Source organism: Heterodontus francisci, chromosome 2 (assembly GCF_036365525.1).
Source record: "Heterodontus francisci isolate sHetFra1 chromosome 2, sHetFra1.hap1, whole genome shotgun sequence".
Taxonomy (NCBI): domain Eukaryota; kingdom Metazoa; phylum Chordata; class Chondrichthyes; order Heterodontiformes; family Heterodontidae; genus Heterodontus; species Heterodontus francisci.
In genome coordinates, this window is record NC_090372.1 from 16,429,972 (window position 1) to 16,448,307 (window position 18,336).

General features: G+C 43.7%; 1 protein-coding gene across 1 annotated transcript; it reads right to left on the reverse strand.

The window, feature by feature from the left end:
* Positions 1-791: 791 nt before the first annotated feature.
* LOC137382708 (chemokine XC receptor 1-like) lies at positions 792-17,558 on the reverse strand. Its single transcript, XM_068055028.1, has 2 exons — positions 17,398-17,558; positions 792-3,159 (listed from the first exon to the last, which is right to left on the reverse strand). The coding sequence occupies exon 2, from the start codon at positions 3,151-3,153 to the stop codon at positions 2,008-2,010; it is 1,146 nt and encodes a 381-aa protein (XP_067911129.1). The 5' UTR covers positions 3,154-3,159; positions 17,398-17,558; the 3' UTR covers positions 792-2,007.
* Between the last annotated feature and the right edge of the window lie 778 nt (positions 17,559-18,336).

Here is an 18,336-nt window from a genome sequence, read left to right on the forward strand (position 1 = left end):
GCCTTCACACTTTCTCACACAGAGCCCCATTTGCACCAATTTTACCTACTGACCTAACCTATTCATTGCAACTTTCTGCTCCCATTTACACTATTCACTGTGCCAACTTATTTAGTATTGTCAGCAATCTTAGCTATATGCCTCTCTAATCCTTCATCACAGTCATTGATAAATGTAGTGAAAACCTGAGGCCTCAGTACACATCCCCCACACATTGCCAATTTGAGTACACACTCATGATCCCTACTCCCTATCTCCTACCTCCTAACCAATTCCATATCCAGGCAAATAGATTGCCTTGGATTTAATGTGCTTTCATTTTTGTTAACAGTCTCTTATCTGGAACCTTGTTGAATGCCTTCTGGAAGTCCATATAAAAACATTTATAAGCACTTCCTAACTACAACATTTGTTACATCTTCAAAAGATTCAACTAGTTTTGTGAGACAGTTTGTCTCCCTTTCTCAATCCATGTTGACTCTCACTGATCAACTTATACTTGTCCAAATATTCAGTCACTGCATCCCTAATAACAGATTTTAACACCTTCCCCACATCTAACATTAGACTAATAGACCTTATCTGTTGTCTCACTCCATTGGCCTCTTGCAACTTGATTTTCTCTTATTGGTAAAACCTGTTTAAATCCACCAAAACAGCAATTAGAATGTAGACACTTACCTGTCTACTCTTGCAGATTCAAGCCTTTGTATAGGGTTTTTTACTTCTCACTTTTCTTGAGTGATTTTCATTTCACATTATAGTCCAATACTGAATTAATTTTCAGATTCTTATTTTATTGAATTCCATTTCTACAAGTAAGACTTTTAATAAAATGATTTACATTGATATAATCATTTAAATTTTCTGCGTTGAATACTTCAGAGGGATATCTCAACGCTGCCAGCATATATCGGAAAACCGTGCTCAGTGTGCCCATGATTATCCACAATGCAGTGTCAGTGAACGAGGTCATGTGTTGCTGGCACTGACTCAGAAAATTTAGCACAATTTAACACCTTATAGCTTTCTATAATTTCAGGTATTGCTTTTGCTGAAGTGTAGCAAATTCATTCTTTTATAGCAAGCATTTTTCATGTAAAGTTTAATATAATTTCATTTAAAGTGCATATAATAGAAACCTATGTCACAATACACACAAAGTTATAATCAGACAGTACTCAGTTGTTAGGAATAGTGCTTTGTGAGGATGCTATTGTTGGTCCTGACCATTCTGGAGAGGGAGGGGATTGTTGACCTGACCCATTCTGGGGAAGGGGGGATTGTTGGGCCTACCCATTCTAGGGAGGATGGTATAGTCAGCCAGTTCCAATCTGGTGAGGGGGGTATTGTCAGACCGACCCCTTCTGGTGAGAGGGGATTGTCAGACTCTCTCGTTCCTTCCTGCAATGTCACGGGGTGGGGTGGGGGGGCTGTAAATCCATGGACCAGCAATCTAGATACTTATCCTTGGATTCTGCAGTGAGGAATCTCTGTTGCCAACCCTGGCAAACATTCTGAGGCCCAAGTTGGTTCCCTAATTTCTCTATAAATGAAGGGTGTCCATACCACTAGGGATGCTGCTCAAGCGCCAATCATTTTTGAGGTCCTGGAAAGACCAACGGAGGGGAGCTGAGCTGAGCTGAGCTGAGCTGAGCTGAGGGGCGGGTTGGATTGCAAGTCAGGCCTCCTCCTCGGAATAAAATTCAATGCCCCTTTGTAAATTGCTAGGAATGTTTCTCTTCCAGATCCTTGCAGGGCCAGATCCTTGATCATGGTGTGTGGATCCCCTGTTGAGCCGCACTCCTGCCACTGTCAGAGAAGTAAGTCCCAGCTCAGCAGTCACGTCTTAGCAACCATCTGCCGGATTCCAGTGAAGGCCCAAGGCAGGTGAACTCCAACATTCAGAGTCCCCAGTCTTGCCCCCTCCTACATCTGATGGCCGTGTTTGGGACGGGTGGAGGCTCTGCCCCAAACAGGCCATTAAATTCCAGCAGCTTTTTGGCCCTACCTTTCAAACACTGATTGAAGGGGCAGGTCGATAGCTGAACAATTCTGCGAGCTGTTGTGTTTGGTGGTGCTGCAGCTGCTCACTTCGTTGCAGATTTTCACACAGGGGAACCAATTAATCATTAGCCGGATTAAATGTTTCCTGAACTTTGTACCCACAAAAGCATAAAAGATGGGATTGAGACAGCAGTGGCAATAAGCAAAGTTCCGAGAAATGAAAAACGCATAAATCAGGTGATTCCTTATCTCGCAGGTTAAGAACGCTGGGACCTGGAATTCGATCAAAGACAGCAGGAAGATGACCACATTGTAAGGTGCCCAACACACAAAGAACACCACCACAATACAGAAGATAACTTTCACTGTTTTGTGCTTCTGCCTTGCTTTACACCTAATGACAGTTGCGAGAATTCTACAATAACAGAACACAATAACACCAAAGGGGATTAAAAAGAACAAGAAATTTTGCTGATAACATCCTAACAGTCGCCATATATGTGCACTCTCAGTTGGGTAGTTACTTTCACAGGTGAGGCTTTGATCCCCACTAACTACAATATCAGAGAAGATTATCTCAGGGACTGTTGCTGCGATACTAATTCCCCAAACGACGAAACTGAGTACCATGGCGTAACAGATCCTCCTGGTTCTGACAGCATACAGAGGATGAACCACTGCAAAATAGCGGTCGACAGTCATTAATGTCAGCAGCATGATCCCACTGTAATAGCCAATGAAGAAAACTGAACTCATTATTTTGCACATGGCTTTGCCAAAGATCCATCCAGATGTATGTTCCACAGCCCAGAATGGAAGTGAGAGGGCAAAAAGTAAATCGGAGATGACCAGATTCAGAATAAAGATGTCTGTTATACTCCTCAGCTTCTCGAACCTCACCAGGATCCACAAAACTAGAGTATTTCCAACCAAGCTAAAAATAAAGGCCAGGCTATAAAAGACTGAGGTAAACATGGCTCCAAATAAGCCAACATGAAAATTCTCACACAACAAAACAAAATCATCATAATTCACCGATGAGTTTGAATCATAATCATAGTCAGCATAATAATATAACGGGTCCTTGGAGGGTTTGAATGAGCTCAGGACCATGGATTTTCTGGTTGGTGGTATATTGGTCTGCATGATAGACTGTGGAGGAAAAATAAACTTTTTTAACTAGCATACTTTTGGTAAAACAGTACAAGTAAAAATTCAGTTAAAGGTTATTTTCTTATATCCCCAGTTACTTGCTCTAAAGGTTGATAAAATACAGAAGGTGCTCTGATGGAGACCAGAGGGTTTTGTTGCCCTCCTGTTGGATGGTTCAGTTCTATGAAAAAGGAAGTGGAAACTGTGCCAAATCGTCATTACACAGGGAAATTCTTTGGTCAAAATAGATGCTTGACATTCATGGAAACTCCCCTTATATTTCTACATATTTTTTCTCCACATCCGCAGCAGCTAGACATTCTCATACTATTTGAGAAACAGAATATGCTTTTAGATACCCTATATTTGGGCAATTGACCTGAATGGAAAGGAAATTCCAGCGGGTGTATAATTGGCAATTAATCCGCAACAGCTGCTTCATCAATGACCATCCCTCCATCATAATCAGAAGTGGGGATGTTCGCTGATGATTGCACAATGTTCAGCCCCTTTCGCAACTCCTCAGATAATGAAGCAGCCCGTGTCCAGAAGCAGCAAGACCTGGACAACATCCAGGCTTGGGCTGATAAGTGGCAAGTAGCATTCATGCCAAACAAGTGCCAGACAATGACTACCTCAAACAAGAGAGAATCTAACCATCTCCCCTTGACATTCCATTGCTGAATCCCCCACTATCAACATCCTGGGGGTCACCATTGACCAGAAACTAAACTGGAGCAGCCATGTAAGTACTGTGGCTACAAGAGCAGGTCAGAGCTAAGAATTATGTGGTGAGTCACTCACCTCCTATCTCCCCAGTGCCTGTCCACCATCTGCAAAGCCCAAGTCAGGAGTGTGATGGAATAATCTCCATTTGCCTGGATGGATGCAGCTCCAACAGCACTCAAGAAGCTCGACACCATCCAGGACAAAGCAGTGCGTCGAATGGCACCCCATCCACCACCTTCAACATTCACTCCCTCCACCACTCATACTGGTTGTTTTTGCGCGTGGAATCCTGTGACTAGTGGTATACCGCAGGGATCGGTGCTGGGACCCTTGCTGTTTGTAGTGTACATTAATGATTTAGATATGAATATAGGACGCATGATCAGTAAGTTCGCAGATGGCACAAAGATTGATGGTGTCATAAATAGTGAGGAGGAAAGCCTTAGATTACAGGACGATATAGATGGGCTGGTAAGATGGGCGGTACAGTGGCGAATGGAATTTAATCCTGAGAAGTGTGAGGTGATGCATTTTGGGAAGACTAACAAGGCAAGGGAATATACAATGGATGGTAGGACTCTAGGAAGTACAGAGGGTCAGAGGGACCTTGATGTACTTGTCCATAGATCACTGAAGGCAGCAGCACAGGTAGATAAGGTGGTTAGGAAGGCATATGGGATACTTGCCTTTTTTAACCGAGGCATAAAATATAAGAGCAGGGATGTTATGATGGAGCTGTATAAAATGCTAGTTAGGCCACAGCTGGAGTACTGTGTACAGTTCTGGGCACCACACTATAGGAAGGATGTGATTGCACTGGAGAGAGTGCAGAGGAGATTCACCAGGATGTTGCCTGGGCTGGAGCATTTCAGCTATGAAGAGAGACTGAAAAGTCTGGTGCTGTTTTCCTTAGAGCAGAGAAGGCTGAGGGGGGACATGATTGAGGTATACAAAATTATGAGGGGCATTGATAGGTTAGCTAGGAAGAAACTTTTTCCCTTAGCGGAGGGGTCAATAACCAGGGGGCATAGATTTAAGGTAAGGTGCAGGAGGTTTGGAGAGGATTTGAGGAAAAATCTTTTCACCCAGAGGGTAGTTGGAAACTGGAACACACTGCCTGCAGGGGCGGTTGAGGCACAAAGCCTCACAACATTTAAGAAGTATTTAGATGAGCACTTGATACGCCATAGCATACAAGGCTACAGGCCAAGTGCTGGAAAATGGGATTAGAATAAATAGCCAGCACAGACATGATGGGCTGAACGGCCTGTTTCTGTGCTGTATATGTCTATGGCTCTAAAACTGTATGACCACCGACCACAGTCGCAGCAGTGTGTACCATTTACAAGATGCACTGCAGCAATTCACCAAACCTCCTTCGACAGAGCCTTCCAAACCCACAACCTCCACCACCTAGAAGGACAACGGCAGAAGATGCATGGGAGCACCACCACCTGCAAGATCCCCTCCTAGCCAGACATCAGCCTGACTTGGAACTATATCGCCATTCCTTCACTGCCACTGGTTCAAAATCCTGGAACTCCCTTCCTAACAGCACTGTTGGTCCACTTGCACTCCAAGAACTGCAGCGGTTCCAGAAGGCAGCTCACCACCACCTTCTCAAGTGTAATTAGGGATGGGCAATAAACGCTGGCCTGGCCAGCGATGCCCACATCCCATGAACGAATGAAGAAAAAAGCTCGTTTTGCCCCCATGCAGAATTTGAAAGTTTTGCCCATTATCTGCTCAGTGACATGACATCATTGATTCATGGAATATTGGGTTTTATGTCAAAATGTATTGAGCATAAAACTTAAAAAGAAGACTTGGGAAAAGGGGTGTTAAATCGGATACCTCCCAAAAACAGGCATGGGGATCGTGGTGCATGATTAACCTGTGCCCGATCATTGCACTGCAGGTGGCACCTTAAATTTGTGCTGCCTGTTGTTTTAAGTGATTGCTGGGTGCAGCCAGCACCACCTGCGCTGTTCAGTGGCTTCAGGAGCGGTCCTGATGTCATGAGTGGGCAATACTACTTACAGGCAGCCTGCATCTCTTAAATGGGAGGTGCATCATGGCTTAATGTGGGGGGAGTTGTTTGTGTATTGAATCCGACCTTTGACGAATGGCTGAACCTGTGAGTGAGCGGGCACCGAGGTTCTCTGATGTTATGCCGGAGGCCTGATGCAGAGAAGGTATGTACTGTATCTGAAGGGAGGCAGGTGGCTCTCAAGACATATTATGAGGAGGGTAAAAAGAGTGAGGAAATTAAGGATATTGATATTAGCCGAGAAAAAGTATTGGAGAAACTTGAGTGACTAAAATCTGACAAGTCCCCGGGACCAGATGGCCTACACCCTAGGGTTCTAAAAGAGATAACTGCAGAGATAGTGGATGCGCTCGCTATGATTTTCCAGAATTCCTTAGATTCAGCAATGGTCCCATCAGATTGGAAGTTGGCAAATGTTACACTGCTTTTCAGGAAAGGAGGTAGAGAGAAAACAGGGAGCTACAGGCCAGTTAGTCTAACATCAGTCTTTGGGAAGATGCTGGAAACTATTATTAAAGAAGTCTGAACAGTGCACTTGGAAAAGCATAGTATGATTAGAACAACCCCCTCATTCCAGGGACCAACTTAGTAAATCTTTGCTGCACTGTCTCCAGTGCAAGTATACCCTTTCTTAAATGTGGAGACCTGTTTGACAAATTTATTAGTGTTTTTTGAGGATGTAACTAGTAGGGTAGATAAAGGGGAACCAGTAGATGTAATATACCTGGATTTTCAAAAGGCATTCTATAAAAGGTGCCACATAAAAGATTAATAGGCAAGGTAATGCCTAATGGTGTTGAGGGTAATATATTAGCGTGGATAGAGGATTGGTTAACAGACAGGAAGCAGAGAGTGAGCATAAATGGGGCATTTTCAAGTTGGAGGCAGTGAATAATGGGATGCCACAAGGATCATTGCTGGGGCCTCAGCTATTTACACTCTATATTCATGACTTAGATGAAGAGACAGAGAGACAGAGTATTTAAGTTTACTGATGATACAGAGCTTGGTGGAAAGGTAAGCTGTGGGGAGAACATAGAGAGGCTGTAAAGAGATATAGACAGACTAAGTGAGTGGGCAACAAGACGGCAAATGGAGTATAATGTGGGGAAGTGTGAAGTTGTTCACTTTGGTGGTAAAAATAGAAAACAGAATATTTTTTAAAAGGTGTGAAACTGGTAAGTGTTGATGTTCAGAGACACTTGGGGGTATGGTACAGGGAATGCACAAAGTTAACATGCAGGTGCAGCAGGCTATTAGGAAGGCAAATGGCATGTTGGCCTTTATTGCAAGGGGATTGGCGTACAGGATTAAAGAAATCTTACTAAAACTGTACAGGGCTTTGATGAGACCGCACCTGGTGCAGTTTTGGTCTTCATATTTAAGAAAGGATATACTTGCACTGGAGGCAGTGCAGCAAAGATTTACTAAGTTGGTCCCTGGGATGAGTGGCTGAGTAAATTGGGCCTATATTCTCTGCAGTTTAGAAGAATGAGAGGCGATCTAATTGAGACATATAATATTCTGAAAGGGCTTGATAGGGTGGAAGCTGAGAGATTGTTTCCACTGCTAGGGGAATCTAGAACACGGGGACAAAGGCTCATGATAAGGGGCCGAGCATTCAGGACTGAGATGAGGAGAAATTACTTCAATCAAAGGGTTGTGAATCTTTGGAATTCTCTACCCCATAGGGTTGTGGATGCTCCATCATTGAATACATTTAAGGCTGGGATAGATAGATTTTTGTTCTCACAGGGAATCAAGGGATATAGGGAGCAGGCGGGAAAGTGGAATTAAAGCCCAAGATCAGCCATGATCGTATTGAATGGCCGAGCAGGCTCGATGGGCCATATGGTCTACTTCTGCTCCTATTTCTTGTGTTCTTGTGTTCTTGCAGTGGGAGGAAGTAGTAGAGGAGGTCAATGACAGGAGTATAACTTCATGAACATGAATGCTGTGCAGAAAGAAATTAGAAATTCTGACAAGAGTTGTCAATGTAAGTTCGATTTTCAAATGGCACAAACGACCAACTAGCCTTTCCAACTGTTCAATTCACAACAGCCCCATTCCCCACCTATCAACAATCTCTATCAATCAGTACTGAACACTTCAATTCATATGCTTTACATTACTCCCTCACACTTGACTTACCTTCTAGGAGAGGAGCAGACCGGCGGGAAGAACACGGAGCGAGCTGCGGATAAATAGAGTCCGAGGATCGCGGCCTAGATCACTTACCTTCCCGGACAGCAGTGGAGAGGAGCAGACCTGCGGGAAGAACACGGAGCGAGGAGCGGATAAATAGAGCCCGAGGATCACTGCCTAGATCACTTACCTTCCCGGACAGCAGTGGAGAGGAGTACAGGCACGCTGGTGTTTGAAAACAAAGGGAACAGTAACGTGACAGGAAGGCTGCAAGTTGATTGGTTGGTGAGTAACTGCTGTTAGGGAATAACTCTAAATAGCTGAGTTAGGAGAACAGTGTTAGGGTGTGTGTGTAAATAGCTTAATAATAAGGAACAAGTGAGTAGCTTTTTTTTGAGTAAGGTTTATTTTAACTAGTGAACTGTATTGATTTTTAGTAGGATTTATCAGTAGCTTCAAAAGTACAGGTGAGGACTTTAGATTGTAGTGGGTAGTGTTTGGAGTGGAACAAGGCCCCTAGCGTAAATTAGTATTTTTTCATTAAAGGGAGTAACTGAGTAATCTAAAGATAAGTCATGGCAGGAGATCTTGCACCCATGATATGCTCCTCTTGCGCTATGTGGGAAATCAGGGACACTTGCATTGTCCCTGACGATCATGTGTGCAGGAAGTGTATCCGTCTGCAGCTACTGGCTACCCGCACTACGGAGCTGGACCTGCGGGTGGATTCACTGTGGAGCATCCGCGATGCTGAGATTGTCGTGGATGGCACGTTTAGCGAGGTGGTCACACTGCAAGCAAATGCTGCAAAGGCAGAAAGGGAATGGGTGACCACCAGGCAGAGTAGAGGAAGGCAGGCAGTGCAGGAGTCCCCTGTGGCCATCCCCCTCTCTAACAGATATACTGCTTTGGATACTGTTGGGGGAGATGGCTCAGGGGAAAGCAGCAAGAGCCAAGTTCATGGCACCATGGGTGGCTCTGCTGCACAGGAGGGCAGGAAGAAGAGTGGCAGGGCTATAGTGATAGGGGATTCAATCATAAGGGGAATAGACAGGCGTTTCTGCAGCCACAAAAGGGACTCCAAGATGGTATGTTGTCTCCCTGGTGCAAAGGTCAAGGATGTCTCTGAGCGGCTGCAGGGCATTCTGATGGGGGAGGGTGCACAACCAGTTGTCGTGGTATATATCGGTACCAACGACATAGGGGAGAAAAGGGATGAGGTCCTACAAGCTGAATATAGGGAGTTAGAACATAAATTAAAAAGTAGGACCTCAAAGATAGTAATCTCAGGATTACTACCACTGCCACGTGCTATCGAGAGCAGACATAGCAGGATAAATCAGATGAATATGTGGCTGGAGAAATGGTGTAGGGGGGAGGGATTCAGATTTCTGGGACATTGGAACCGGTTCTGGGTAAGGTGGGACCAGTGTATGCTGGATGGGTTGCATCTGGGCAGGGCCGGGACCAATTTCCTCAGTGGGGGGTGGGGGAGGTGTTTGCTAGTCCTGTCGGGGAGGGTTTAAACTAGAATGGCAGGAGGATGGGAATCTGAGCAGGGAGACAGAGGACGGGGAAACAAGGATAGAAATGAAAGACAGAAAGATAAGAAGCAACAGTAGAAGGCAGAAAAATCAAGGGCGAGAAACAAATGGGGCCATAGTACAAAATAAAGCTAAGATGACTAACAATGTTAAAAAGACAAGTCTAAAGGCATTGTTGTCTTAATGCGCGGAGAATTCACAATAAGGTAGATGAATTAACAGCGCAAATAGATATAAACGGTTATGATATAGTAACAATTACGGAGACATGGCAGCAGGGTGACCAAGGATGGGTACTGAACATCCAGGGCTATTCAATATTTAGGAAGGACAGGCAAAAAGGGAAAGGAGGAGGGGTAGTGTTGTTAGTAAAGGAGGAAATCAATGCAATAGTGAGGAAGGATATTGGCTCAGAAAATCATGATGTGGAATCTGTATGGGTGGAGCTAATAAATACCACGGGGCAGAAAACATTGGTGGGGGTTGTCTATAGGCATCCAAACAGGAGTGGAGATGTAAGGTATAGAATTAAACAATAAGGATACAACTGTAATCATGGGTGACCTTAATATACATATAGATTGATCAAACCAAATTAGCAATAATACTGTGAGGAGGATTTCCAGGAGTGTGTACATGACAGTTTTTTAGACCAATACGTTGAGGAACCAGCTAGAGAACAAGCTATCCTAGACTGGGTATTATGCAATGAGAAAGGATTAATTAACAATCTTCTTGTGTGGGGTCCCTTCGGGAGAAGCGACCATAACATGATAGAATTCTTTATTAAGATGGAGAGTGAAATAGTTGAATCTGAAACAAGGGTCCTAAATCTAAATAAAGGAAACTATGAAGGTATGAGGTGCGAGTTGGCCCATGGTAGATTGGGGAACTTTACTGAAAGGGTTGACGGTGGTTAGACAATGGATAATATTTAAAGAATGGGTGCATGAATTACAACAATTATTCATTCCTGTCTGGCACAAAAATAAAACCGGAAAGGTGGCTCAACTGTGGCTTACAGAAGAAATTAAGGATAGTATTAGATCCAAAGAGGAGGCATATAAAATTGCCAGAAAAAGCAGCAAGTCTGAGGATTGGGAGCAGTTTAGAATTCAGCAAAGGAGGACAAAGAGGTTGATTAAGTGGGGGAAAATAGAGTATGAGAGTAAACTTGCAGGGAACATAAAAACGGACTGTAAAAGCCTCTATAAATATGTGAAGAGATAAAGATTAGTGAAGACAAATGTAGGCCCCTACAGTCAGAAACGGGGGAAATTATAATGGGGAACAAAGAAATGGCAGAACAATTAAACACATACTTTGGTTCTGTCTTCACAAAGGAGGACACAAATAACATCTCAGAAATGTTAGGGAACCGAGGGTCTAATGAGAGGGAGGAACTGAAGGAAATCAGTATTAGTAAAAAAAAGTGCTATGGAAATTAATGGGGTTAAAGGCTGACAAATCCCCAGGCCCTGATAATCTATATCCCAGAGTACTAAAGGAAGTGGCCCTGGAAATAGTGGATGCATTGGTGGTCATCTTCCAAAATTTTATAGACTCTGGAGTAGTTCCTACAGATTGGAGGGTGGCAAAAGTAACCCCACTATTTAAAAAAAGAGGGAGAGAAAAAACAGGGAATTACAGACCAATTAGCCTTACATCAGTAGTGGAGAAAATGCCAGAGTCTATTATAAAAGACGTGATAGCAGAACACCTGGAAAGCGTAAATGGGATTGGGCAAAGTCAGCATGTGTTTACAAAAGAGAAATCATGCTTAACAAATCTACTGGAGTTTTTTGAGGATGTAACTAGTAGAATAGATAAGGGAGAACCAGTGGATGTGGTGTATTTGAATTTTCAGAAGGCTTTTGATAAGGTCCCACATAAGAGCTTAATGTGAAAAATTACAGCACATGAGATTGGAGGTAATATACTGGCATGGATGGAGAATTGGTTGACAGACAGGAAACAGAGAGTAGGAATAAATGGGTCTTTTTCCGGGTGGCAGGCAGCGACTAGTGGGGTACTGCAGGGATTAGTGCTTGGGCCCCAGCTATTCACAATATATATTAATGACTTGGATGAGGGAACTAAATGTAACATTTCCAAGTTTGCAGACGACACAAAGCTGTGGGGGAATGTGAGCTGTGAGGAGGATGCAAAGAGGGTCCAAAGTGATTTGGACAAGTTGGGAGAGTGGGCAGATGCAGTATAACGTGGATAAATGTGAGGTTATCCACTTTGGCTGTAAAAACAGATAGACAGATTATTATCTGAATGGTGATAGATGGGGAAAGGGGGAGGTGCAACGAGACCTGGGTGTTCTTGTACACCAGTCGCTGAAAGCAAGCAAACAGGTGTAGCATGCAGTTAGGAAGGTGACTAGCATGTTGGCCTTCATTACAAGAGGATTTGAATACAGCATCAAGGATGTCTTACTGCAGTTATACAAGGCCTTAGTGAGACCACATCCTGGAGTATTGTGTGCAGTTTTGGTCTCCTTATCTGAGGAAGGATGTTCTTGTCATGGAGGGGGTGCAAAGATTTACTAGGCTGATTCCTGGGATGGCAGGATTGGTGTATAAGGAGAGATTGGGTCGACTAGGCCTATATTCACTAGAGTTTAGAAGAATGAGAGGGGATCTCATAGCAACCTCTAAAATTCTAACAGGACTAGACAGGGTAGATGCAGGGAGGATGTTCCCGATGGCTGGGGAGTCCAGAACCATGTGTCACAGTCTTAGGATACGGGGTATGTCATTTAGAAGTGAGATGTGGAGAAATTTCTTCACTCAGATGGTGGTGAACCTATGGAATTCTTTACCGCAGAAGGCAGTGGAGGCAAAGTCATTAAATATATTCAAGAGGTAGATAGATATATTTCTTAATGCTAAAGGGATCAAGGCATATGGGGAGAAAGCGGGAACAGGGTACTGAATTAGGCCATCAGCCATGATCTTTTTTGAATGGCGGAGCAGGCCTGAAGGGCCGAATGGTTTACTCCTGCTCCTATTTTCTATGTTTCTATGTTAGCACAGTTACAAGTCTCACCCACACAACTCACAGTTCACACACACTGGTAGCTATTCAACCACGACAGCTACATCACTCAAACATATTACAAGACACTCATTAAAATACTTGCCTCTTTCTTGAAGGAGAAGGTGGCTCATAATAGGGGGCAGCAGCAAGAATCTGGAGGAGGATAATTGCGACTGCATGTATTAACCCCTTGTGGAGGAGACAGTCCTGGCAATCATGAGAAGGAACATCATAGAAGCCATGGTCACAGGCAACAAAGAAAGGAGCCATGATCAGGGAAATGGTGGTGTAGTGGTAATATCACTGAACTAGTAATCCAGAGGCCCAGGCACATGTCCTGGAGACATGGGTTCAAATCCCACCATGGCAGCTGGTGGAATTTAAATTCAATTAATTAATAAAAATCTGGTATTCAATGCGAGTCTCAGTTACTATCATTGATTATTGTAAAAATCCATCAGGTTCATGAATGTTCTTTAGGGAAATCTGCTGTCCTTACCTGGTCTGGCCTACATGTGACTCCAGACCTACAGCAATGTAGTTGACTCTTAACTGCCCTCTGAAATGGCCGAGCAAGCCATTCAGTTGTCATGGGCAATCAATGTTGGCCTTGCCAGCGATGCCCACACCTCATGAAAGAATTTTAAAAATTTCAATCCTCCTCTCTTCCCACTTCTTCCTCATCCCACAATCTCTTCTGACTCACAAGCTGCAGATTGTGTAGCCCACGTTTCTTCCCCTCTCCTCTCCACTCACCACAACCTAATCCTTGTCCCTTTCTCATTTCAGATCCCCTAAGAAGTAGAAGCTCCTCAGCCAGTGGATGAAGAGATCGATGATGAAGATGTACTTGCAGCCACCAGCACTGAGACTATCGCATATTTTAGAGACTAGGATAGAGGAGGGATCTGTACATGGTGAGACACCATTCACTTGTGTGTAAAAGTCAGGGCAGAGGCAAAAGGACACCACAGGTGCCAACTCAATGGAGGATGAGGCCGCACCATAGTTCTGCTGCAGAGGATTCAGGTGACAACGTTGATGGACCAGGTTACAGAAGAAGGCTGAGTGGCATACAGCATGAATTGGTGCCTTGGGAAACCTGCTAGAAAGCTTGCACATAATGTCAAGCAGCATGGAGGAGTCCACGTCTATCTTGACAGATGGCTTTGTGCAGAGACTGGAGCCCATCCTTTCCAAAGTGGAGCTGGTGGTCACCTTGATGAGCACACCTGTGGAAGCCACCATGAAGCAACATTCGATGACCAAGGTCACAGCTTGCATTGCAACATCAGCATGTCATGAGAGGGGGAAGAGGCCCAAAGTTTCCTTGTGGGATAGGAACAGGAATAGTCCCCGAGACTGCACCACTATTCAATTAGATCTGCACTTCATTACCAATTACCTGCCTTTGATTCACATCTCTTGATACCCTTACACCACAAAAATCAGTCCAATTGACCCAGCATCCACAGTCTCCTAAGGGAGAGAGTTCCTGATTTTCACTACCTTTTGTGTGAAAAGATACTCCCTGACTTCACTCCTGAACTATTCAGCTCTAATTGTGCCACCCACAGCTTGGCTAGGGGAGCAGCAAATGTGGGTGGCACAGTGATGCAGTGGTTAGCACCACAGCCTCATAGCTCTAGTGACCCGGGTTCAGTTCTAGGTACTGACTGTGTGGAGTTTATAAGTTCTCCCTGTGACTGTGTGGGTTTCCGCCGGGTGCTCTGGTTTCCTCCCACAGCCAAAGACTTGCAGGTTGATAGGTAAATTGGCCATTGTAAATTGCCCCTAGTGTAGGTAGGTGGTAGGAGAATGGTGGGGATGTGGTAGGGAAAATGGGATTAATGTAGGATTAGTATAAATAGGTGGTTGATGGTCGGCACAGACTCAGTGGGCCGAAGGGCCTGTTTCAGTGCTGTATTTCTCTACGACTCTCATTTTGAAATTGTGCTGTTATTCTGGATTGAGTCCCATCAGATGAAATGACTTGTCTTTATTTACCTGATTGAATCCTTTTATCATGCTACACACATCAGTTTAACCACTCCTCTATCTTCTAAACTCCAGGGAATACAAGCCAACATTACGCACACGGTCCTCATAACTTAACCCTTTAAGCCCTGGTAATGTTTGTGTGAATCTGTCCTGTGTTCCCTCTTCGGCCAATATAGCTTAAGAAAGATTTGGTGTCCAAAATTAGAATGTAGTACTCCTGTTAGCATCTGACCAAGGCTCTGTACAACTGAAGCATTACTTCCTCAATTTTATCAGCTGCCTTCTGGAAGTCCATATAGACAACATCCACAGACACTCCCCTACCCACCATGTTAAGGACCTCCTTAAAAAATTATAACTAGATTAGTCAGACCTGACCTGCACAAATCCAAGTTGTTTCTCTCTGATCAGTTCATACTTGTCCAAATGCTCAGTTATCCCAATGATAGATGCTAGTAACTTCCCACCACTGATGTTAAACTGACAGGTCTGTAGTTTCCTGGTTTCTCCCTCCATTTTTTAAATAATGGAGTGGCATGTGCATTTTACAATCCTGAGGGATCTAGATGTTCTAGTGCATGAGTCACAAAAAGTTAGTATGCAGGTACAGCAAGTAATAAAGGAAGCTAATGGAATGCTATCCTTTATTACGAGAGGAATTGAAAATAAAAGTAAGGATGTGATGCTTCAGTTATACAGGGCATTGGTGAGACCACATCTCAAACAGTGTGTGCAGTTTTGGTCTCCTTAGTTAAGGAAGGATGTAAATGCGTTGGAGGCGGTTCAGAGGAGGTTTACTAGATTGATACTTGGAATGAGTGGGTTGTCTTATGAGGAAAGTTTGGACAGACTGGGCTTGTTTTCACTGGAGTTTAGAAGAGTGAGGGAGACTTGATTGAAGTATATAGATCCTGAACAGTCATGACAGGGTGAATGTGGAGGGGATGTTTCCTATTGTGGGTGAGTCCAGATCGAGGGGGTACTGTTTTAAAATTAGGGGTTGCCCTTTTAGGACAGAGTCGAGGAGAACTTTTTTCTCTCAGCGGGTTGTGCAACTTTGGAACTCTCTGCCTCAGAAGGTGGCGGAGGTGGGGACATTGAATATTTTTAAGGCAGAGGTAGATAGATTCTTGTTAGGCAAGGGAATCAAAGGTTATCAGGGGTAGATGGGAGTGTGGAATTCGAGACACAAACAGATCAGCCATGATCTTATTGAATGGCGGAGCAGGCTCGAGGGGCTGAATGGCCTACTTCTGCTACTAATTCGTATGTTCATATGACTCTGCACCACAGTGATTGAAAATTCAAGCCTGGAAATTCAAGCAGGCCCAAAAATGGGCATGCACTGGGTATCAGGGTCATTCTCCGTGCATGAATAGATTGGCCTGAGCTGCATGAGAATTTGGGCTTTGGGACTGTTTATCATTGAGCCATTGAAACATGGACATCTAGTAGGGGACCCCAGGCAGCTAGCCTGTGAAGAGAACTCTGATTTCGGTCAGGAGTGATCATGGAGAACAGAGGCCAGGGTCAGGAAGGTCAAAGTTGCGATGGGGGAGGGGTGTTGGGGGAGGTGCTGGCCACAGCAGTGGCTTTAATTCAGGGGTCGAGAAGACTGGCTTCATGTTCAGGTAAGTATATCTTAAACTTTTATTCGAGGCCTGCAAAAGTTCCATGAAGGACCATCAGTTAGGCTGCATGCAGATCTGATTTTCCTGAATGCTGGCTGCCTCAGGATAAACCAAGATTGCAGAGAGGCCTCAAACAGGAGTCAGGCACCTTATTTGAATATATAATGCCTGTTTTGGGCATGGGCTTTGTGTGTTAATTATTTTGCCTATACCATCATGTAACAAGTGCGCGCCCAAGCAACAGGTACTGTGCGGTCAAACCTCTAGGCCATTGGCATTCCCCACAGAGGTGTTCTTCCAGGACAGCCTTACAGTTCATAAATTCCCACATTGTGTAGACTCCACACCTGCCTGTGTTACCATCACCTATTCTTTCTTTCTAGAGCTAACTTATTCATCTTTAATACTACATCTTAACTATCTGATGGATGTAATTTTATTTCATTTCATTTATATAATTTTTATTGGGCTGTTTACTTATATTGGCCTACTTCATTATCTTATTGGCATCTGTTGTTTTTAAATTTTTATTACTTAATGTTAGGTTTTTATCCCCATGTCTTATTTATTAATTTTGATGTTTTGTTTAGTAGCTCCTTAATGTACCATATAATCAAGTGTTAAAAGGGTAAATAATTTAGCTTTTGATCTTTGGTTAATTTGCTAAGCGTCTCCTTCTCCCTCAGTGCCATATCCCACACTGTTACCAGCTTGCTCAGCTCTGCTCTCACCGGTATACATCCTATAAATACCTTTCAGATACTAATCAGTTTCAACTGGTCAGTTGTTCTCCCAGTCACACACAGTATCTAATTAATACCCAGCCTGTGATCTGCTTGCAGTTGACTGACAGTTAACAGATTCCTGCTCAGAATGGGCAAGTGCCCCAACACATTTCAACATCAGGGCTGCAGTGGGGTGAGGGAAGGTTAAAGCTCTCCCTTGTGCTTCAGCCTGGAAAGGACGCTTCTGAGACAATCTGAATATATACCAGACAGCAAATAGTATGATAAATGCTACTCTGGCATATTACCAGAGTAGACAAAGGCTATTAAAGTTAGATCTAGTAAAGGGTAACTTTAGGACTGACCTCAAGTGATTCTTCTTCACACAGAAACTTGATGGATGAATTAAGATGGATCGATTGCTTCCCTCATCTGTAAGTATTGTAATCTTTTGAGAGCTGTTGGGAACTGAGAAAATGCATTTTGCAGATAGATCACTGTCAGGAAGTTTAGACATGAATCATCATATACAATGTGACTAGTGCAGAATGAGTGATGCTTATTTGGGAAACTCAAATGGAGAAGTGTGTTGAGTAATAGTTACACTTTGGAGAACTTGAGATTGGAGCCATAGCTTGTACAAAGTTTTGAAACAATACATTTATGTTGTCTCATTTTTCCCCATGTAACTCTGGCTACTACTGGTCTTGTAGCAGCACTTCCTCAGGTTATGGAAGTTAATCCTGAAATTATCCATCACCTTGAAATTTCTGCGTCCATCTACCAGTGGCAGAATAGTTTTCAACATAGCTGCCCTCCAAAGACCTTGTTTCTCATGTTACAGAAACTCTGCTCTTTAACACTTTGCTGATTCATTTAGTATTGCATTGGACATCCCACAAACCCTTGAAAGGGTCTGGTACTGTGGAACTTCTCAGCATTGATTGGTCTTCCATGTGTTCATGGCTCTCTGGTTTCCCATTGAGAGGAAGACTTCCTTCATGCACAACATGAAAAATCATTTAAAGTTTCACACCATAGTACATGGAGGGTTCCTTCCCCTAAATGATTTTACCTGTGCTGTACATTGATAGTTTGTTCTCTGACCCTTTCATTAAGTCAGGAGTTGTCCACTACCCTATCCTCCCAGTTTACATTCAATAGTCTACATTCAAAAACTTTCTTCAGCTTGCATACCTTCGGTATCTTTCATCACTCACTTTATACCAGGCAATGCATCAGGCAGGTCTGAGCCTGCTATCCTGGCAGCAGGATACTCTTTCCTTCTGTGCCAGTCTTCTGTG